This window comes from Phalacrocorax carbo, chromosome 5 (genome assembly GCF_963921805.1).
Source record: "Phalacrocorax carbo chromosome 5, bPhaCar2.1, whole genome shotgun sequence".
Lineage (NCBI taxonomy): Eukaryota > Metazoa > Chordata > Aves > Suliformes > Phalacrocoracidae > Phalacrocorax > Phalacrocorax carbo.
In genome coordinates this window covers 30,514,141-30,537,823 of record NC_087517.1, presented here as the reverse complement: position 1 = coordinate 30,537,823, position 23,683 = coordinate 30,514,141, and the positions used below count along the sequence as shown (strand labels likewise).

The window sequence follows — 23,683 nt, the reverse complement described above, 5'->3', positions numbered from 1 at the left end:
ACTGGAAGGAGTCACTTCAAGTTCAGAGCTAAGCAATATTTGTTTAAGTCTGTCTGGTTTTGTGTGGGTATGCCACACTGAAACCATGTTATTTGGCAGATAAGATAGGTGAGACTTGCAAGTAAGAATTTATGATACAGCATGGTCTAAAGTATTGATTTAAGACAGGAGGCTGGAAATAGCTGCTGACCTTTTATTTCAGCTGTGGATTTTCCTAGTTATTCTGGGGATTCTGCTCCTCTTATGTTTATAATCGGCATTATGCTCCTTTCATAACTTGTAAGGCTGCTCATCTTGTAAAGTATTGGTGTTGACCAGGGCAGAATCCAATATTTTGCCTTCATATGTGTTGCAGGAGTGTTGCGAGGTGTAATAAGTTTGGGAAATGCTTTGAAAATGCTCTGTGTTGCTTACATGCTGTGAGAGAAGCATTTGCACTGTATTTGAATGCTTGCTACCCTTAAGTGTTCTGCCTTCTGGAGAGTCTGATGGTAAACAGAAATGACTGTTTTGGAATTCTCATCTTTTCTGTAGTTACTGTTTTACTCTAATGGCTTCAGTGGTTGCTTGAATAAATAGAGTACATTACCCTCTGTTCCCAGGAAGCAGAGCCATTGTAATGGAGTGCCAATATGGGCCAAGGAGGAAAGGGTTCCAGCCCAAAAAAGCTGGTGAGCTGGAAGGCACCTCTGGCCATCTGTACAAAGCCACTTGTCCAGCAAGGTAAGAATTGTCTATAAAGTTGGAAGAGCTACTTAGCACCCTAAGAAAGTGTTATTTCTGTGAGCCTTGACAGAGCAGGGTTTGAGGTGGCATCTGAATATGCACTGTAGCTCTTAGCTTAGTCTCCTTGGTAACTTGAGATTGGTACTCATTTAGAGGGAAGGAGAAAATGCTGTCCTGTTAAACTGAATAAGGCTGAGATTTGATAGGTTTCCTGGATGCAAAGTAGCAATAGATCAGGATATGAAATATAAGCAGGAATCATTCTCTACCTGAGCATTAGTTAGTTATTGTGGTGTCCTTTAGTGACCATTTTTGGTCCAGAAACTTTGTTGTCTTATTTGTTGGGTTTTCTTCAGGCTTTTAATTACACTCAGTCAATCATTCTAATTTAGCAGATATCCTATCTGCTGAAGGAGTTATGGTTCTTCCTGTTCACTGGGGACTTTCTCCTTATCCAACACTAATAGATTTTTTTCCTTGTCCTTGAGCATCCTCCTGGGTGCTTGTTCAGTTTTTACTGAGCTATGAGTGTGTTTACCTGCATCACTGCAGCTAGGTATGTATGCGCTCAATTCTGGCTTCAAGCTGGGTGAACTACATCCTGTTCAGCAATGGTGTTCTGTTTTTACTGTACTGAGGGACAGAGGAGTTTTGCTGAGGTGCAAAATCACTCTGGTTGCATGGCTTCCAGACTGGAACAGAAGTGTGTCTATCTGTGTCCATCTGTATCTGTTTCTGTTGGAGCATCCTTAAAATTCTACAGTTTTCTTACAGGCTTCTCACTTCCTGAAACACTCTGCTTAAACTTTTTCTATGCTAATATCTGATATGAAGTAGATGCAGTTTTTGCCTTCCCCCACGAGGGCGAAGTGTACTGAAGGAGAATTTTTTTTTATCCCCCCCCTCCGAAGGATCTATATTAAAAAGGTTCAAAAGTTTCCAGAATACAGAGTTCCTACTGACCCTAAAATCGACAAGAAAATCATAAGAATGGAGCAGGAGAAAGCATTCAACATGCTGAAGAAGAACTTGGTAGATGCTGGCGGTATCCTCAGGTGAAACTTCCATGTTTTTCTTTATCTTGACAAATGAAGCAAAAAGGAGCAATAATTTGCTTGGTTTGCTTTATTTTTTTACTTAGTCACTTTATTAAGGCTCTTGCTTAATATCAATTGTAAAAAATCGCATGTCAGTAAGACATCTGTGGCTCTTGAGTATTTAGTTTGGTAAATGTGTTAAGCACCAAGCTGTGGAACTTCAGCAGATGTTTTCTGCAGGGAATAGATAGAAATAGTTTTATTATTTGGGGGTTTGAGCTCGCTTATTTTGCATTGAAAGATGTGAGAGGGCCCTGAGCTCTGAAAGGTAATATCTTCCAGCTCAGGGGCTATAAAAATTTAAGTCACTCTAACTAGGTTGGTTGTGATTGTCAGACTGTTCCCTCAAAACACCAGCTATTTTGCCTTTGAAAATTGTGTGTAGAAACTATTTCCTTTTTGCCAGGTGGTATGTACAGTTACCCACTCAGCAAGCTCACCAATATCATGAAATGGAAACTTCCTGCCTCCCTTCTTCACCATCCCATTTTTCTGTGTCTTCTCCTGAGGAGGAGGAGGAAGTTGTTAGAGATGAGAACTGTGCTCTGCCTTCCCGACTTCATCCTCAAGTGGCAGACAAGATCCGAGAACTGGTGTCTCAGGGAACAGAGCAGGTCTATGCAGTGAGGAAGCAACTAAGGTACAGAACTGTCTGACATGCTCTCAGTCTGTAGTGCTATATCTACCTTTGCATTTGATTAATTTGGTTTGCACCTAAACGGCAGTGCTGATGCATTACTGATTATATTTCCCCTATGTCATGAGAATCTGTTTTTCCGAACTTTTGTCTTCTCTTTCCATTTTATTGTAGGTAGCCAGTAAAAGCTGCTGTCCTCTTTAAAGCTAGTTGAATAAATGGGGATTTTTAGCGCCAGACTCTATAGCAGAGTGACAGAGGCTACCTCTGTAGCACAAAGAACTGGGTCAGAGATCATCTACTTGCTCTTGTCTTGTCATTGCAACAAGGGAGGGGAGAAGGTAGCAGTGTCTATAGCAGAGGGAAATAGTACAATATATTTTAAATATGCATATTTTAATGTCCTTTAACATGTGACAGAAAGTATGTGGAAAGAGAATTATTCAAGCCTGATGAAGTGCCAGAAAGACACAACCTGTCTTTCTTCCCCACTGTGAATGACATCAAGAACCACATTCATGAAGTGCAGAAGTCCCTGAGGAACGGCGAGATGGTGTATAATTCAGAAAGTATCCCAGCAACAGTACGTTGGCCTTTGTGTTTCTTTTTTATTTTTGGAGTTAAATACTGTAAATCTTATTTTTAATTTTTACCACTTAGCTGTATTTAATCCAAAATTCTCTATTTATATTTTCAGTTGAATCTCTGGCTGAGCAAGATTGGATTAAATGTGAATAAAACCTTCTGACGTTATTTGGTATTTAGCTGATCAGCATCAGATTGCTGTTAGTTGATTGACAAATCATATAATATTAGCACTTCATGATGACTGCATGAACCAGAAGCCATGTGATATAGAAAAATTGGCATGTGTCAGAAAGCTTTATTCATGGCTTTGTCATTGTCTGTGTTTTGGAGAAGTTAATGCTACTTTCCATATCTGAAAAATGGGGATGAAGTATGTCTCAGGTGCAGTCTAAGTTAGGGCTTGCACAACATTTTGAATGTGTAAATATTAATAAACGCACTTTATAGCAAGTGAAGTAAGCATGAAGTAGATACTTCAGAATGCTCAGTAACTCTTATGTGTTGTTCCTTAATTTTCTTCCACCTATTGAGTAATTAGGGATGCACAGTGATCCTAATTTTCCTAATTATGAGGCAGGCTGCTAAGGAATTGCTGATTTTAAATATCAGCTTTGACAAACTGTAAAATCATGCTGTGTCATCAGTCTTTCCTTCTCCCTATGCTGCTCTTGGCCCAGGTGAGTGGGTGGTACTTGTTAGCCAATGGTTTGACTATTGCCTGTTTTAAAGTCTTTGAACTGTCATGAGCAGACTTTACCCTTCCTGGTGTAGTGCATATTAAAAAATCTTTTACAGTGGTTTTATTTTTTTTTTACAACCAAGAGCTCCCAGAATGGATAGTTATAAGAAAATAAGAAAGTGTAGACACTGTTTTCCTACAGGTCCTGTATTGAGCCTACATTCCTGTAGTTGACAAACTTGCACCTTTTCTGAGAACTGAGATCTTTTTCCTTTCAGCTGCAGTGGACCACAGACAGTGGGAATGTTCTCACAGAAACAGTGACTGTTACGTTTGCGTCACCACCTTCAGATGGTAGGACTGCATTAATAACTTAGCTGTCTCCAAATGTGATTTATTAGCTATGTCACAGAAGTTCAGTTTCCTTCCAGAGAGGTTGCTGTCATGTTCTGTCACTGAGCTGAACTTAAGAAGGATTATTTTGGTGTGTTTATTTTGGCGTACTTTTTCTTAACTATTTGACTGTATGTGTGGAAAAACACGTGTAGTTGTGATGGGGTTGGCAGAAGTATGAAAGTTATAAATTTGGTTTTTATTTAACATCCTCAAGCGACTGAAGATTTTAACAAGATGGTTATGTGGAAAGAACATTTTTGCCTTGGATTAAGGTGCCAATAATACCTGTGTAGACAGAATTAAATTCCTTACTGAACAGATATATCTGTCAGGGCACAAAATACCTGGGAGCCAGCTGGGTACCTGAGTTCCTTGATGGTTTGCACTTCACTCCTGCTTAAACATATTGCTAAAAAGGACCTGAACACATATTGGGATTCCTGTTTCTCACAGAGCCAGTGGCTTGATGAGTTCCACTGCTAGGATCAGGCCCTGAGCACCAAATGATGTATTTCTGTTATCAGAATTGAAAGTGCTCTTTTCCATTTTTCTTAATGCTTGGAATAGAAATAGAAACAGGTGTTCAGTGGCAGCCGGGCTGTGAGATGTTTCTTCAGTTCTTTTTGTGGTGTAGCTCCTTAATTCCTCTGTGAAGCCAAAGTAGCATCTCTTCCCAGCAATTGTTGAGCCACATAACAAAGTATTAAACTGCCACTCTGCTGCAAAACCAGTGTAGATTCCTATAGAAACTTAGTTTTATGCATTTGTGGTTGGAGGTCTGTTTTTTCTGAAGGCGCTAGTTACACTATTTTTCCTTTGTTGAAAGTGGGTTCCTGCTACTGTTACTTAAAATTCAAAGCATGTACTAAACCAAAATACAGGTGTTTGTATCTAGATCTACTTGTTACCCACATAGTCAGGATTACAGATAGGCTGAGATACTCTGCTGGATCATGGTGGCAGATAATAAATTTAAAATGAGATTATTCTGCCTTTTCCCCAGTTTTCAAGGATATTTTGTCCAGTATGACACCAAAAGAACACTACTGCATGTTTGCGGATGCTTTCTCCATCCCTTGTTTAATAGGTTTGATATGAAACTCATCAGAAGAGCTGTTCACTTTTAGCAGGAATATGATTGTAGCAAGGTGAAAGAGCCTAACTGTTTGCATACATTAAGATAATGCTGCAAACTTCTTAGAATTTTTTATCTCAGTGGCACTGCCAGCTTGTGTCATATACTGAGTTTTAAATGAAGCTAGAAAATTGGATTTGTTTAGTTTTCTGGACATGTGCACCTATTCAGTGAATATAAGCAGATATTCTAATTTCAGCATATCTTGTCTCCACTTCAATATGTGGGTATGCGTTTATACACATTGCAAACACATGTTTATAATTGTATTACAAGTCTAAGCAAAAAAAGAAGCCTGACTGAAAAAACCATCTCTTGTTAATATAAGTGAAGTGGTAGCAAGCAAAAAACAACAGTGACTTTTCAAACTACTGTTTGTATTTTTTTTTCCATTTCAACTTGTTCCAAACAGGAACAAATTTACATTTAAGAAATCAAACAATAACAGAACTAAACCCAGTTGTTTGGTTTTTTTATTGTGCAGAACTCCATATCTCCATGTGATACAGCTTTCACTGTTCTCTCCTAGGTTTAAGAATAACTCTAAATATCAAACTTAAGTGTGTTCCCTTTTACATATTTTATGAAGTCTAATGGCAAGTCAGATAAATTACCTCTGTGTGTATATATTTTGGTTTTTTAAACTTCTGGCATTCTTACAGAATGCCCATATAGTGTAAGGAGTGGGTAGATTAGGATTCAAATGACTAGCTTTATTCCTAGGCATGTTGGTGTAGAATACAACCTAATGAAAGACCTACCATCTCTTCCTACATGTGAATATTCACACGTGCACATGGGATCTCTGTATAGTATTAAAAAGAGCCTAAATACTTGAAGTAGTTGTGTTCAAGGAAATTTATAGAGTGTATCTTATGGTCAGTTACAATAAAGAGTGAGAGTTTGCAAATCAGTATATATGTTGAAAAATATATCTCCATGCACTTAGGTTGCTGGATGACTTCCTGCTAGAAAGCTTTTTGCGATTAACCATTCTCAATTTTTTCCCATTCTCCAAGCTAATGCACATGCACAGGGTGAGCTCTTTTTTTTGCAGTTATAGCAGTGAAATTGTGAAATAAGAGGCTAAGCAATATCTACTTGGATCTAGATAAACCTTATCCAAAATGTTCTGGTTGGCTCAACAGGGAATTGAAGGATCCCGAGGGAAGTTCTATTGCAGAAATCATGACAAGTGAATCTCAATTTTTACAAGTCATCAGGAGATTAAGTCCATCATTCTTGCACTAAATGAGAATTTTGAGGATGTGATGTAATCTGTATGCTGAAAGGCTTCCAGATAAATGGACTTCTGGTGTGATGTTGCATAGAAGTTACCCTAATTTCACAAAGATGTTTGGAAGGGAGTAGTGAGACTTAGAGGATTTCATGTGTAGATTTATATTTTGGAAGACAACACTTTCGTTTGATGCTTGCCTGTTATTGAGCCCTTACTGAGGTATATGTATTGTCAAATTATTTGCTTTGATAGAGATGTTTCAGCTTTTGTTATAACTAGAAATTCAAAGCACAGGGTAGGTTGCAATTACTTTGCTCTCCAAAATGGATTTATTGGTGCTTCTTTTTTTACTCTGAATAGGCATATATGATCTTCCTACAGTATTGTCTTTTTCTCATACCCAGCCTTTTTTCTTTAGCATCCAAGTTCCTCTGCAAAGAGAACAGCATATGTGTGTGTTACATGCCAAGGTTAGAGGGACGGGGTGCTAGTAAGGGCACTAGCCTGTGTCTCTGAAATGTGCTGGGTTCACTGGAGCACGGTTGAAGTTGTACGGAGATGAGCTAGGGGCTACTGAGGTAATAGGAGCCAAGAGGGGGACATTGGTGAAACATCTCAAAGGATGTTTCTCTAAGGGGTGTTTCTCTAAGAAGGTGACACAGATAACAGCCCAGCCTAAGTGCCTCTACACAAATGCACACAGCATGGGTAATAAACAGGAGGCGCTGGTAACCATTGTACAGCAGGAAAACTATGATATAGTTGCCATCATGGAAACATGGTGGGATGACTCGCACAACTGGAGTGCTGCAATGGGTGGCTATAAACTCCTCAGGGGAGGGATAGGCAAGGCAGGAGAGGCAGTGGGGTAGCTCTGTATGTTAGGGAGTGTTTGGATTGTCTAGAGCTTAATGAAGATGATGATACGGTTGAGTGTTCATAGGTAAGAATCATGAGGAGGGACAACAAGGCAGAGATCATGGTGGGAGTCTGTTACAGACCGCCCAACCAGGATGAAGAGGCAGCTGAATTATTCTACAAGCAGCTGGGAGAAGCCTCATGATTGCGAGCCCTTGTCCTCATGGAGGACTTCAATCTACCAGATGTTTGCTGGAAATATAGTACAGTGGAGAGGAAACAGTCTAAATGGTTTCTGGAGTGTGTGGAAGATAACCTCCTGACACAGCTGGTGAGTGAGCCAGCTAGGGAAGGTGCCCACTGGACCTGTTGTTCGTGAACGGAGAAGAACTTGTGGGTGATGTGATGGTTGGAGGCCGTCTTGGGCATAGTGATCATGAAATGATAGTTTTCGATTCTCAGAGAAGTAAGGAGGGGGGGCAGCAGAACTGCCACCTTGGACTTCCAGAGGGCAGACTTTGGACTGTTTAGGAGACTGATCGACAGAGTCCCATGGGAGGCAGCCCTGAAGGGCAAAGGTGTCCAGGAAGGCTGGGCATTCTTCAAGAAGAAAGTCTTAAAAGCACAAGAGCAGGCAGTCCCCATGTGCTGAAAGACAAGCCAGTGGGGAAGAAGACTGGCCTGGCTGAACAGAGCACTTTGGCTCGAACTCAGGAGAAAAAAGTTTATGGTCTGTGGAAGAAGGGGCAGGCAAGTCAGGAGGACTACAAAAGTGTAGCGAGGTTATGCAGGGAGAAAATTAGAAGGGCCAAAGCCCAGCTAGAGCTTAATCTGGCTACTGCTGTAAAAGACAATTAAAAAATACTTCCATAAATACATTAGCAGCAAAAGGAGGGCTAAGGAGAATCTCCAGCCTTTATTAGATGTGAGAGGAAACATAGTGACAAAGGATGAGGAAAAGCCTGGGGTACTTAATGCCTTCTTTGCCTCAGTCTTTAATAGTTAAGACCAGTTGTTCTCTGGGTAACCAGCCTCCTGAGCTGGAAGACAGGGATGGGGAGCAGAATGAAGCCCCCACAATCCAAGGGGAAATGGTTAGTGACCTGTTACACCACCTAGACACACACAAGTCTATGGAGCCAAATGAGATCCACCCAAGAGTACTGAAGGAACTGGCAGAAGTGCTCACCAAGCCACTTTCCATCATTTATCAGCCATCCTGGCTAACTGGGGAGGTCCCAGTTGACTGGTGATCAGCAAAGGTGACACCCACCTACAAGAAGGCCCAGAAGGAAAATCTGGGGAACTACAGGCCTGTCAGCCTGACCTCAGTGCTGGGGAAGGTTATGGAGCAGCTCATCTTGAGTGCCATCACGCAGCATATACAGGATAACCAAGTGATCAGGCCCAGACAGCATGGGTTTAGGAAAGACAGGTCCTGCTTAACTAACCTGATCTCCTTCTATGACAAGGTGACCTGCTTAGTAGATGAGGGAAAGGCTGTGGATGTTGCCTACCTAGACTTTAGTAAAACCTTTGACACTGTTTCCAGCATTCTTCTGGAAAAAATTGGCTGCTCATGGCTTGGACGGGTGTATTCTTCACTGGGTGAAAAACTGGCTGGATGGCTGGGCCTAAATTGTCATGAATGGAGTTAAACCTAGTTGGTGGCCAGTCACAAGTGGTGTTCCCAGGGCTCAGTGTTGGGGCTAGTCTTGTTTAATATCTTTATCAATGACCTGGACAAGGGGATCGAGTGCACCCTCAGTAAGTTTGCAGATGACACCAAGTTGTGCAGGAGTGTTGATCTGCTTGAGGGAAGGAAGGCTCTGCAGATGGATCTGGACAGGCTGGATCGATGGGCTGAGGCCAGCTGTATGGCGTTCTGCAAGGCTAAGTGGTGTGTCCTGCACTTGGGCCACAAAAACCCCATGAAATGCTACAGGCTTGTGGAAGGGCAGCGGGAAAGCTGCCTGGTGGGAAAGGACCTGGGGTGTTGGTTGGCAGCCAGCTGAATATGAGCCAGCAGTATGCTCAGGCGGCCAAGAAGGCCAATAGCACCCTGGCTTGTATTAGAAATAGTGTGGCCACCAGGAGTAGGGAAGTGATCATCCCCCTGTACTTAACACTAGTGAGGCCACACCTTGAATATTGTGTACAGTTTTGGGCACCTCACTATAAGGACATTGTCCGGAGAAGGGCAATGAAGCTGGTGAAGGGTCAGGAGAACAAGTCTTGTGAGGAGAGGTTGAGGGAACGGAGGTTGTGTAGTCTGGAGAAGAGGAGGCTGGGGGAGACCTTATTGTTCTCTACAACTACCTGAAAGGAGGTTGTAGTGAGGTGGGTGTTGGTCTCTTCTCCCAAGTTACTAGTGATAGGATGAGAGGAAATGGCCTCAAGCTGCATAAAGGGAGGTTTAGATTGGATATCGGGAAAGATTTCTTTACTGAAAGAGTGGTCAGGCATTGGAACAGGCTGCCCAGGGAAGTGGTTGAGTCACCGTCCCTGGAGGTATTTAAAAGACATTTGGATGTGGCATTTAGGGACATGGTTTAGTGGTGAACTGGCAGTGTTAGGTTTGTGGTTGGACTCGATCTTAAAGGTCTTTTCCAAACTATACAATTCTGACTATTCTGTGTATTTACATGTCTTTCATACATCTGTACTGAGATTGAAGGGTTTGTTCAGCTCGCAGGGGAGGCTTTTAAAAGGGAAGAAGAAATTTGTCATAACTGTCTGCTTCCTCTCTGTGGCACTGTAGGGAGCTCAGCGGGGGAGTCAGTGATAACCAAAGCAGAATCCAACCAGAGCGGGGAGCCCTTGCTCCCAGAAACAGCTCAGCTGTTGGCTTCACTTTCTTCACTTCAGCCCAAGATATTTGCACAACTTCAGGTACAGTCAAGTTGTTTATGGAACACCAAATGTTCTGTGCTGGGAATGCTGAAGGTGAGCTGAGAAGTTCCCTTTCAGCTAATGATCCCAAACACTGGATAGGTAACACGGACTTTGAAATAGCTGTCAACTCGTACTTTGGCCTCTCTTGTGCGTCGCATTTAGCATATAGCTGTGGTGCAGGGGATCCCACCTACCATCTTTTGACACTTTGAAGTAAGGGTCTCTTGTGGAGGCAAAACCAAGAAGATAGAGGTAGTGGGCTTCTGCCTCAAACTGAGCACCTATTCATTTTCCAGATGGTCCAGTCATTTTGTAATTGAAAACATTGGAAAACTGAGGGGAGACCAGTCAGTCTTACTTATTCCTTTTAAATCCTCCTCCAACATCTTAAGAAAATATGTTAAAATCCTAAAACTACTCCCGGCTCAGATCTGTAAACCTCCAGGTTGAAAGGCTGAAGAGTTGGGATAAGAATGTCATGATGTCATGCTAACAGAGCTTCTTCTAAAGCTCATCTCCCTTCAAAGGTGGCTCTGTTAGCCTTCTTCCCTAACTACTTTGAAAATCTACCTTTGAAAATACTTGAAAATCTATGAAGGTAGATTAGAACCCTAATGAAATGCATGATTTCTTCCCTAGAAATACAGTCTGCAGTAAGGTGCTGTTCTACTTGCTGTTTCCCTTTTTCTGAAGATAGCCTGGTTCTACCTCACTTTTGTTTTTTTAGAACCCGTATACTTAGCTTTTAGTGCCCACCTCTTGTGGGAATGGGCAGTATTGACGAATGATTTGAAACTGATTATCAATCCAAAATTAGAGCTTTATGGTCATTAAGTAGTCTTCTAGCTGCTTCTGGATACTGTTGCCCTAATTGTTTTCTAATACAACTTTAGGCTAGGGTTGCTGTCATTGACTGGTCAAAAGAGATGTTGTATAGGAATTCAGAAGTTATCCGGTTCCAGCATTGCAAAATACGTGCCATTGAATGCAAATTCCTCCTGCTGTAAACACTGGTATTTTAGTACTTCTGCCTTCTCTTTCGCAGGAATTACAGCTGCAGTCAACTTTTACCTCTACAAATGGATCAACAGCCCTGATAGCTGTAAATAACCATTCCCCTCCCAGCCCTGTGAGTCTCCTGGATTCCATAGGGAGTGCAATAACCAACCATTCTCTAGTACTTAGTCAGGGACACAGTCTGCAAACAGGTGCTGGCCTAACACAGCATAGTGCTGCTGCCTCTGCTTTTGGGACTCCTCCTGCCTCTGATCAGAGCCTGGTCACCATGGGCCAGTTGGTGGCAGTTGGAGGGGTAGATGACTCCAGAAGCCTAGAAGGAGGAGTCCATCAGATTCTCCTGGGAGATGTACAGACTATTCCAGTACGGATTGTGGACAGCCATCCAGCACTTAGTAAGTTGCAGTCTTCCCAGTAATATGTAAATACAAAAAATATGGAGGATTTTGTTCTGTGTGTCTTGAAAAAAGGAGAGAAATGTATTGATAATGGGGAACTCCAGCATAGACTTCTTTCAGCTGATTCTCGTTATTTTTTACCGTGAAAACATGATGACTATAAAAAAAACAAATCAGCTTAGGTTTTACTGTAAGAAGATGACGTAGTTAAACTGCGTATCACTTTCTTTGACCAAATACCAACTTATTTATGAACACAATATTTTTTCAAAAATCCTAATATTTAGCTAAAATTATGATCTTCAAAATAATTTTTGGAAGGAAAAATAAGAATAGAAAATAACCAACATTTAATCTAGTTAGAACTCTTTGGAAAGAAATGTGGGGGTTTTGATGACTTCTTTCTTTGCACCATCCCAGCAGATTTCTGAATTTTTTTAATAAACTTTTACTAGGATCCTGTAGTCATCAATATGCTTTAGCAGTGATCAGTTGGAGTTGTATGTAATTTCTTGGAATTTCAAACTTCTTTTTTAAAATACTTTTTTAAAAATACACAATAAACTCAATAAATACCTTTCTATCAAAATAGAAGGTATCTTAAAAATCATTCCTATTAAATATAGATACAGTCTTTGAATTCTCAACCATGGAACCTGATTGAGAATGAAAGCTTGCATTCTCAAAGAATTATTTCTAATTCTTGGTGAAGAAAACCTATTAGATGAGGATCATATATAGATCACTGCAGCATATCCTTTCGACTTTGCAGAGAATCTGAAGTGTCAGCTGTGCTGTGCTTTATTACATCTATATTCTCTTTTCTTGTCATCTATGGCTTCTAAAAAGACTACTCTGGAGTAGTTTTGGAGGAATATCTAGGTAAATGTGTGCTAGATCATAGCCTATGCCTTTGTAATGCTACAGCGATAAATATCTCTATATGTCCTGATGACTTTTGCAGGTCTGCAAAACATAATCTGTACTAAACTCTGTAAAATTCGGAAAATGGAAATATAAGACTACATGAAGAAATAAAAAGAAAATAAAGGGTACATGAGGAAATATACTGAAATTCATACATGTTAAAGTAATATTGGGATATTTTACTGTGGCAGTATTGTCAAAGTTAAATTTAAGGGGTTTTGTGCATGCTGTACTCAAATGTTTGTGTAATTGGTTGTTTTCCCTTTTATAATTGAATTTGACTAATCTCCTAAGAAATTCTGTTTTCATTCAGGGTAAAAGAATTTCAGAGAGGTTATCAAATGCACCTCCTCCATTCAGTTGTTTAACCCATTTGTTCAATCTAGATGTTGATGCCTCTCAAAAATTTTTGTAAGTGACAAGTGTTGTAAGTGAATTTTTAAAGTACTGTTTTACACAAAAAGAAATGTAGTCAAATATAAAATTCTATAACTGTAAAGACTAAACTCACTGTTCCTTTGGGATTTCTGGGGTTTTTTCTGCTCAAGGGCTCAGTCTATCATCACCAGCCTGAATTTGAAAATTGTGAGACTATTGGTGCCATTCCTAAGTTACGTAGAGGAGTTGCCTATAAACTGCACAGATACTTTTTTTTTTTTCCAGAGGCAGGTTCTTTGTCCGGAGAGAAGGACAAAAAACAGTGTAGACTGAAGAGAGAACAATGTAATAGAGCTTATTTGGCAGAAACACCATATACTTGAACTTAGCAGTTCAGTCAGTGTGTATTTCAAGATTTTTTTTCTCCTCTGTGTGTACATACACTTCACACGTGCGTGCTTGGTTAAAATTATCCTGTACGTTCTGGATTTTCTCTTGTCCAAGTGCTAACTTAAGAATAAGCTATTTCCTGCTGAAAATCCATGTGCAGTCATTGAGAAGTGGCCAATTATGCCTTAAGTGTAAGTCATTTTCTAAATCGATATGTTTTAGAGTTAATTTTTGCAACAGTAGCACCTCTATTCCTTCTTTTTCCTGGGTAAGAAAAAAAAAGATGGTAGCTTTATTTTTGCATGGAAAGAAGACAGACATTTTGTGTGAGAGTAATTTTATATCGCCAAACATATTTTTTTTAATAAAATGTTTTAAATATTCTTACTCGAGGGGGGCCTTACTGCAGCAAGTTCACATCAACTTGCAATGTCTTATAGCACAGTAGATGACACAACTGTCTGTCAAACTGAATACCTTACCTATTAGCTTCAGTTCCTGAAATATTTTTATTTTAAATGCATACAGTTATTGGGGCTTAAGCATTATCAATGAAGTGTGAATTTCAATGTTTGATTTTTTTTGTTTTGTTTTTAAGCCGAAGAAAATACAGAGGGCGTTATTTGTGTGAGCCAAGTTAAACAAGAGCCAAGAGAAAATGCGTTGTCTATGGAGCCAGATAAAACCAGAGACCACCATAGTTCCTCACCTATTTAAATCTGTGAAGCCTGGAAGGATTTTTCGAATCTGAGAACTCTAAATGTCTTGGAAGGAAAGGCAGGTGCTCTTGAAGTAATGCCATTCTTTTTAAGTTGTATTGTGACATTCAGACTAGGTGTATTTTACACTAGTTCTGACAGACAGCTGTTTTGATTTATGACTGACATGGCTCACTGCCAATTCCAGCTCATTCAGTTGCCCTGTGGAACACTTCCTCTCTCTTCTATTTCAAGTTTTGAGCAATCTGGATGCTATCCATATGGCCTATTTTGGTCGACATTTCTGAAGGTCTTCCACTATTTAATTCCTTAGCTTTAGAATGTGGATCACAATGCTGGATTTGCTTTTCTCTTTGAGATCCTCGACTGTTACAGCACTACAGAGACCATAGAATCTGCCAGCTCCAAGACCACAGAATCCAACAGCAAAGTGTATCAATGGTTTTGTGACAAAAGGAAGGTCCAAGATGCTAAATATCAAAGTGATGAAGGACATGGATGCTTAAGAAAGTGCAACTTTCACCTGAGCATAATGTTAATGGTGTGAAGATCAAGGAAAAGAGAAAGGTGAGGTTGCCAGGTGAATGTAAGGTTGTATGATGAAGAAAAGTTTGTGAATTGTGAAGTGAATATTTTAAACTTTGACATCTTTAAACTTATGTTCTGGCTTTATAATGAGGTTCATTGCCGCATGCAGCCTTTGCAGTGGTACTGTATTAGCAGTTGGTGGTAACAACTAAAAGCAGGAGTCTTGTCTCATGGAAAATTATTTATGCTGCCATTTCAGCTTATCTACCTTTTGCTTTATGCACTTACGCTATCAGCTCAGGTAAATATGATTTAACCTGCTGCTGTTTGTGATGTAGAGCGTATGGATGCATTACTAACAGAGGCCCAAGGAAACAAAGCAAATAATATAAATCCAAGCAGTAAGTGCAAGTGTGCTGTCACTATAACATTCAGAAAACAAAATCATCTTTTTCAACAGTGGCAGCTTCTAAGGCTAAAGTGGTCTGTATTACTTAATTACCAGGAATCTTTAAAAAACTGAATATGATAAAGAAATATCTTTAGCAATATTTAAGCCAAAGCCATAAGAAGTGACAAGCAGAGTTGCATAATTTGACAGACATGTTTCTTTAAGAAAGAAAAAGTACATCTACAAATAACTTGGAATTCATTTAAAGCATTAAATGAAATGAAACTGATGCCAACATAGATATCAAGTTAAACAATGACGTTGTTTGCTTCAGATAATTAATTCTTAGAGCAAATTCAGAGTATTTTGTATACAGCAATATCAGCAGTTCTGTTACGAGTTGCTGCTAAGTGGTTGAGAACTCGATCATAAAATTAGATGGTTTTTCCCTGCATGCTGCACAAGAATGCAATCATAGGACTTTCTCTTCTTCAGACTTAAAACAAATGAAAAACACCAACCAAACAAAAATCAAAAAGAAACAAAACCAGGAAAAAGATTGTATCATTTATATAGAGGAGAAAGAGTTAGGAATATTATACGAACATGAAGAGTAACATTTTTTAATTGTTAAATTTGTTAACATACATTCAAGGTATTCACAAACATCATCTAAATAGTGGCCATTTATTTTAAGTATTTAATTTTCTTTTGAGTATTTAAAGCTAAAACTTTAACAAGCCTCACATCGAACTTGAGTTCCTAATACCTTTATAGGCAGCATCTGTTAGGTAGGTGCTATATCTTAGTCTTACCTTAAAATATTTTAACTTCTGTGAGGTTAACTAACACTGTTAATGCTGTTCATTTAAAGCTAATGTTTATGGGTTAGCTTAAATTAGAATTTTCCAACAGGATCATGCTCTTACTAAATAAGAGTCAGTATTTTATCATGCAAGTGCGTAGAGAATCTCCAGTTCTTTGGAGTCTCTCATATTTAGTTCCTACACTGACTTGTTTTGTGGTATGCCTTACTCATTTCTGGGTAGGTAAAATCCCACAAGGTTCACCCTTTAGGGTATTTTTTTGTTGTTGTTGTTCATTGTGCAAAATGGATGTTGTCGTCTGCCGTTGTAGTTCTGGAGCACATAGGCAGCAGTCGCCTTTTCTTTTCCAACTCAGTAACTATATACCAGAATGGGTACCTCCTTCCACGCTGCTGTATTCAGTCACTTTTGGTATTTCTTAAAGTTTAAGATAATGCAGTTTAAAGTATATCACCTTTCTCGATATTACTTATATTTTAAGAGTTGTTCCTCATTTTTGAGAATGTTTATTCTCAAAATAATAAATTACAGCAAGATTACCAGCAAGAGGTTATTTCAGTTTTAGTTCTCTTCAAAGCAGACAATACACTTTTGTTTGGAGAAAAAGCTTAAGGAAAGAAGTTACATTTCCATCAGTTCTTGCTTAGTTCCCTCCTTAACTGATCTGTTCTTTAACAGTCACTGTTCTTCTCGAGAGCTACAGTGTCATCTTGTGCTGAACAGTATTTCTGATGGTATTTCTATTTTTGGTTTAGTGCTCACAGCTGGGGGAAATACTCTTTTAGTCCATCTTGAATTGCAGGCTGTGAAATTAATTTTATAACCTACCCTGAAAACAATAGAGCAAAAAGTTTGAAGAAATTTAAAGAAACCAGTTGTTTTTAAAAGCTGGGGATGAGAGTTGCAATTCTGTTAATAAAAAAATTTTATTTGAAATGCTTCTTCAGCCATTACTCCATTTTTGTTTTCAATTTCCTTCATTTTGACAGAATTTCAGTTCTCTGTCTTCCAAATACATATTCCAGTTTATTACTGTGTTGTTTTTTTAATTTAGTGTAACCTTTCCTCTTTGAAGAGTGTTTACATTTTTTTGTGTATGTTGCTAATGGAGGAGCACAAACACATCACCCATATCCAGTGTCTATATTCATCCTAACACCTTACTTCACTAACGTCCACCTAAACTTTACAGAAGAGACTATTATGTGTATTTAAAAAATCACAAGTAAACAATACCACTTTCAATGCACTTAAATGTGTTTGCCTAGAATACTTGAAGCTGATTTTTCAGAGAAAGCTATGTAGCTTGGTGCAAAGTAGTTGGTTGTTACTTTGTGTTGGAATTGTACGTGTTTTTCTGGTGTTTACTTTGTTTTCTTATGGTTGTTATGTTCAAGTGTTTATTTTGCAAACCTAGAAATCCGGAACTTCCACAGAACTATAAATGAACTAATTATTCTCCAGTTTATGCTCATTGTTGGTTACCCATAACAGTGACTGGTTGGCTTGACTAGAGGGCTGTGCTTATATCTGTGCATAAAAAGTAATTTTTTGCTAAAAGGTAGAGAAGACATAAAAGGGCACACATCTATAGCTGGCAGCCTCTTGGATGGAAACCAGTAGTGTTAATGAGTCCTTTTTGCATTGATCAAAAATCCAGACTTGGTCATGTGGTATGAAGATTGTCGCAGTTTGTACAAGATTTAGAGACAAATATCTGTATATGTATGTGTATATATATATTTATATAGTGACTTAATGCATAATATGCCTATTCAAATGTAAACTACTTTTTCTTTTAAAATAATGGTCTATGTTGTGGTTATGGGGGCTCATGGGAAGAAGTAGAAATGCTACTTGAGGGCAGCGGTTTCTGGGGATGAAGGAGAACGAGTAGGACAGCTCCAGGGAGACTAGGGGGAAAAAGATCCTGAAGGTGTGTGAAAAGCAAGGGTCCTGCAGGGAGGGCTGGAAGGGGCTGTGTTGGGTGTGCTCCGGGACCCTGGAAAGGGATTGTGAACCCATCACAAAGGCTCAGGTCAGCTCCTGAATCTATGCCACTAGTGGATAGGGTGAGTTCATGGTAGGAATTTAAAGGTATTGAAGAAAAGGGAAGCCTGTCCTTCCCTCAAAACCAACAGAGCTGCTTGAGTTTTGGTGAGTACCAGAGGCAGCCAAATTACTTTCCTTAGTCTGAGACACCAATTTTTATCTTCTAATATGAAGAAGAAACTCTTCTTGGACCTTTAACCCAGCAGCATTAGACTCTTTTCCTTTATGCATTGCCAAGAAAAATATACCTTTTCTTTTCAACTGAATTAACTTGCTGCTCTTCTCATCCCTTTGACTGCAGCTCTGTCTACCTCAAGCATGCTCAGTATCCACCCAGGTCTCTCTCCTTCAAACTTTTATTAGGGCTTCCACCCAAGTCCCATGCCCTCAGGCCCTGCAATTCTCAATGTTTCACTTTATACTGTTGAAGTAGTGCTCCTGTCAGTTTTTCATCCTGTTTCCTCAAGATCCTAAGTCCATATGTTCCTTTTAATTTCATTAAGTTTTTTTCCTTGCTTGCTTTGGGAATTATCATCCTTACCTGGATGAATACCAGGCAGCCACATTTCACAGGACTTTTTTTACATTCACAGCAACTGAAAAGAGTTGAGAAAACAAGGAGAAAAGGATAATTTTTGCTAGCTGTTAGGGCTGTATATTGAGAAACTGACCTCTTTCTTTCATACCACTTGAGTTTCTGGTTCTGGCTGTGGATAGTAGCTGGCTGTTGACTTGTCTGTCTGTTGGCAAACTTAACAGTTTGTTCCTTTAAGCCTATTCAAACACATATGTTCTCAGAAGGTTAGACAGGAAGAATCTGTTCAATGAGGGATAGAAAGTGCAATATAACTGAGGATGGTGCTGTGAAAAGTTACAGCTCTTCATGGATCTCAGAAAGTTCTCTTTGATTTGCCCTTCCCTTCTGAACAAAGCTTTTGTAGGAATAAAATTCAGAGTCTATCCCATCAGTAATGATTATCTTCTCCCAGCAACAGTGTACCTCATTAATGAATGAAAAAGGTGTGTAAAACAGGCTGTGTTGATTGATTATTTTTTTTTTTATTTTTTTTTTTTAGGTCAGAAACTATGGAGCAGGTCTATCCAGCAAGCATCAACTGAGGTATGATTTGCGGGGAGAAGGATGGGAAGGCAAAAATCCGATCACATGACAGGAGTGGATGTGTGTTGGTTTGGGTTCCCACCCCCACCCCCCCAAAGTAAGCTGTTACACCTTAGTACCTCATTCTATTTCTGATATCCATGTCCAATGACATGTTTATTTTCTGAAGTGATTTGCTGTGTTTTCTGAAGAGTCTTCAAAGGAGTGATCATAAATAGTACTGATCTATCATAGAAAGTGTTAGTGGCTGTTTGCCATCTAGGGCCCCATCCTGTTCTAGTACTGAAGGGATTTAAAAAACATGGAATGCTTTCTGAGGATAAATACTGAGTGTCCTTGTCCTAAGGAGTCTTCCCTGGGCAGAAAATTAGGAGCATTGGATGTTGTGAGAGTAATTCTCATCAGTAATCCATTAGCCTTCGCTAGATAGAAGAAAACTTGTGAAAGGCACGCATATTGATAATCTCTGTATGCAAAAAGTTACCTTTGTGTGTTTAATAGTTTTAAGTGATATATGCATAAGGGATTGTATGTATCTTGGGGAAAAAAAGAAAAAAAAGAAGACATGAATATAGTTGTTTGCATGTTGTCGTTTACAGTTTTAATTACACTTAACTGTGGTTAAGTGATGCAAATATTTTAGGGCACATATAATCAGATATTTTAATTGGATAATTGGAATTCATGTTTTTTCTACCATCCTTAGCACTCTGCAGTGCAGCTCAGTTGGTCATTTGGCACGTACTGAGCTTCTGCTGATGACAGCCTGCCTGTTTAAACAAGAGCATGCTGTTCTAAGCAAATTATATTTCTCACTCTTCCTGATCTTTTTTCAGAGATTGATATGGCTCATAGGAGGATGAAAATCTGTTTTATGAAATCATTATACTACAGGGTTAATTTCTGAGTCCTCTGTATGAAGGAACTAGAGTGCAAAAACTTACATACTATTGGATCTGCCATTTGGTCATTTTTCTAATGTACTCGGATTTCTACAGCAGGACAGTGTCAATACAGCATAAGCTACCACTAAAATACTGTTAAAACTTTAGCTGTATCCTTTGGTTAGATGTTGATACTTCAGCGGCTCCAGGAAAGATCAGGGACTTGCTTCTGCTCTTTGTAGAATAGTCTTTGTCTCTAGAGACTATTTAAAATGTAATTTGGTATGGCAATCAAATGGCAGCAGGAGAGCCAGAAACAGAAATGTGTGTGTTGGCAGATCAGTGGGAGAGGGAGGAGTTCGGTCCCAGTGTCCTCATTCCAGACTAATGTTCTCTGTGCTAGTCCTGAATGCACCCCTTGAGAAACAGTGATGATTTGTCTTTGTGTTCTGATGTAGCTCTTCTTTCTGCTTGCCCACTCAAGAAGTTGTACAAGCCTGCAAGGGACATGGAGATCATGAAGAAAGTGTGTAAGATCTTATGGGATGACCTGCAGGAACAGAATGGAGGAGATTAAAGGTTGATGACATGACTTCTATAAAACCCACACTCTTTCGTGGGAGGAAGAGGCTTTTTCAATGGAGAATAAAAGTAAATCTTCCTTTCCCAAAGTATTAGAATTACTGTCTCTCTCTGATCTGCTTGACAAGGTGCCTACTGCTTCGACAGATTTCAGTGTTTCTATGAGTATGTACCAAAATGTTAATTACTTATCCATGCCTTGCCACCTTTGCATGTCATACTGAAACTGTAGGCCAGTGGTGCCTCCCGATCTTTGTATTGTCTGTACATTTTGTTAAAGTAAATGAAAGCTTGTTTTATAAAGAAACAATGGAGAGTTTTTGTCTGAAGTCCTTTCAGCTATGTTTTTTACAGAGCAAGCTTTAACTTTTAAGGGGTAATGTTGCATTTCTGTGGAAATTTCTTATGAAGAATTACTAGTGTATACTTCTAACCCTGTGATAACCTAAAACAATCAAAGCCTTTTCCAACTTATGTATTTTTTTCTTTTTATCCAGAACAGGAAGCATTCCAAACTGTCCTTCAAAACCACCATGTTCAGAGCCTCAAAGGTTTGGCACTTCTGTTCCTCTGTAGGTGATCTTCCATCTGTGCTGTAAATCACAGTGTTCAGGGTCTTCCACAAGAAAAAGAACAGCAATTATAGAACCAAACTCCTGCAGGGGAAGGGGTGGGGTGGGAAGTAGGGGTGCCACCAGAATCCTTACTTAACCACCTCTCCCATCACACGAGGGCACTTCCTTTTGCTTTGCATAATCTGACCTGGTCACTTGACAGCATGTCAGTAGAAACATTCAGTTCCTTCCAGCTCTCAAAAGCTGCATTTGTGTTTCTACCTCATGCAGAGCTGCTCATATTTATCTCTTCAAGGATGGCTCATGCAATTCTGCTTTTCAGCTTAAGAGGAGACAGAGATCTCCCTGTATGAAAATTTGATGGTCAGTGTACATACATAGTTCAAGTGAGTTGGGAGCACCTGGAACAGTCACCCTCAAGCATGCTCTAATTTAAACTGTGTTAGGAATGGGAGCTGGTAGAAGGAATAAGCAACTGAAGACTATAATGGTAAAAGTAGGCATTCTTGCTCTTCATGTAGTACCCTCATCACACCGTACCTTTCCTGAAACATCTTGAGAGAAACACTGGTCGGCATGGGGAGGAAAACAAATCTCAGTTTCTCCCCTGCTGCCTCCTGCCCCTTATAGTTAACAGTGGTTTTGCTAATTAGCCACAGATTTGGCCTAAAAAATACCTTCTGTCCTAGATCTAAGTGTACAGTGTTTAATTCCTAAAGGACCATGCTAAAAATTCAGTTGTGCTTTGTCAGGTCACTGTTCTTTCAGACATAAATTTAACTTTTTCTCACAGATGTTTCTCTTAAAGCTAAAATTAAATGGGAGAGAGAATTGGAAATTAATTATTTATGTTCCTTACAGATTACACTCTTCAGTTTTCTGAAGTGTGCAGGTGTTTCCTCCTTGGCTTCTACTTTTAGCTCTTAGTGCACTGTGTGTTGGATGTTTTCTCAGGATCACTTACCTCTGAGAGTACTCCAGATAACCGACAAGAGACCAGAAGGGAGAACAGTAGAGGAAGTGAAGTTTGTAAAAAGCTGTTTGCAGGAGATAGAAAGCTCTCAAAGTTACAGCTCAAGTTTGCAGTTTCTTCTGGATTAAGTGGTTCACTTTAAATGGTAATTTTTAAAAATATAGGTCTTTTATTGTTGATTTTGGTGCTATTTATGCTCTGAACTCACATCTAATAAAAGCTAGAATGGTAATTGTGTATATTTGCTTTTATCTTCAGTGCACTAGTTATCTTCTGAATGCAAACTGGTGAAACAACTCAATGCTCTTGGCTGTTGACAAAGCTGTTATCACATCTGAGGTGTTTTGTATGTGGAAGGAGGTGGAGAAAGCAGGACCCTTCTTGACCTTCTTACTTCTACTGAGAACAGAAGATCTGTGGAAAGAGAGCTTTACCAGTTGTAAATCAATATCTTCACAATAATTTTGTGGGTGCACAGGTTTTTCATGTCAGGTTCTAGTGCATGTCTAATTTTGAACATACAAGCCATAAAATTGCCTCTTCATATTTTCTTGTCTTCTACCACTGTACTCATACTCAGCACTTCTGAGGAGTGGGGGAATTGTTTTAACACACTCTTATCTCATTCTCCCATTGCATTTTTCTCCCATCCTGAGCAGCACAGAAACAAAAACTTTTCTTTTTAAAAAACTGCTCTATCATCCTCAGTTTCCCATGTTTGGGGATAAATTTCCTCTCTGCTTTATTGTGCTGGAGGTTTATTCCTTGCATGACTGACATTTAAGATGCAATTATGCTTTACTTGAGGAGGGGAAGATACTGGGGTGAGCTCCACAGCCCCCTTCACTCCAGAAGTTCTTGCAGGAAGCACTTGCCACAGGTTCTCTTCCTGCACCTGCATCTCCACACAGGCCAGCACAACCGCAGAGCCATGCTGATGTGAGCAGTGTCTTGCAGTACATGTACCAGCAAATTATCGGTACAGATAACTGTCCTCCCCTTATCTTGTCTTGAATCCAGATCAATCTGTGGGTCTGGACCATTGTGCACCCCACAAATGACTCTTCAGGCACAACTTGAAGGGGAGCACAGGAGAGGGTCAGGAAGTTCATCTCTAGCTTTTAGGTTATGCTTCTGTATTGGGTGCAGGTGCCCAGGTGCGTCTGACCCTGTACAGGACACAGCTGGTTCCAGCCAGCTCTGCAATGGACCCACTGCAGGACAGAGCTGAGCTCATCAGTGAAGCTGGTGGTACTTCTGTGAAGGTGTATTTAACAAAGGGCAGAAGGCTGCACAGTGAGGAAGAAAGTGAGAGAAACAGTCCTCTGAACAAGGACAGAGAAGGAGAGGGAGGAATTGCTTCAGGTGCTGGAGCAGGTGTTCCCCTGCAGCCCACAGAGGACCCCATTCTGGAGCAGGTGGAGATTTCCTGAAGGAACTGCAGTCCATAGAGAGGAGCATTGCAGGACCAGGTTTATGCTGAAGGAGTGCAGCCCGTGGAGAGCCCATGCAGGAGCAGGCTTACGCTGAAGGACTGCAGCCAGTGGAGAGGACCCATGGTGGAGCAGGGGAAAAGTGTGAGGAGGAAGGGGATAGAAAGATGCTGTTACAGATGGACTGCAATCCCCGTTCCCCTTTGCCCTGTGCTGCTTCAGGCAGAGAGGGGAGGAA

General features: G+C 39.9%; 1 protein-coding gene across 9 annotated transcripts in view; it reads left to right on the top strand.

The window, feature by feature from the left end:
- The window catches only part of CARF (calcium responsive transcription factor), a 40,117-nt gene extending 17,987 nt beyond the window's left edge, over positions 1–22,130 (top strand). For 6 of the 9 annotated variants that reach the window (XM_064451848.1, XM_064451846.1, XM_064451851.1 and 3 more), the window contains 11 exons: positions 603–723; positions 1,638–1,781; positions 2,230–2,463; positions 2,881–3,043; positions 4,006–4,081; positions 10,118–10,248; positions 11,297–11,663; positions 13,960–14,647; positions 18,955–18,998; positions 20,341–20,533; positions 20,962–22,130. In XM_064451848.1, coding sequence (XP_064307918.1) covers positions 603–723; positions 1,638–1,781; positions 2,230–2,463; positions 2,881–3,043; positions 4,006–4,081; positions 10,118–10,248; positions 11,297–11,663; positions 13,960–14,078 — 1,355 coding nt within the window. In that variant the 3' untranslated portion in view covers positions 14,079–14,647; positions 18,955–18,998; positions 20,341–20,533; positions 20,962–22,130. Of the gene's footprint in view, positions 1–602; positions 724–1,637; positions 1,782–2,229; positions 2,464–2,880; positions 3,044–4,005; positions 4,082–10,117; positions 10,249–11,296; positions 11,664–12,906; positions 13,005–13,959; positions 14,648–18,954; positions 18,999–20,340; positions 20,534–20,961 lie in introns of those variants that run through there. The other 3 variants (XM_064451849.1, XM_064451850.1, XM_064451852.1) reach the window with 3 other exon arrangements.
- Positions 22,131–23,683: the final 1,553 nt, after the last annotated feature.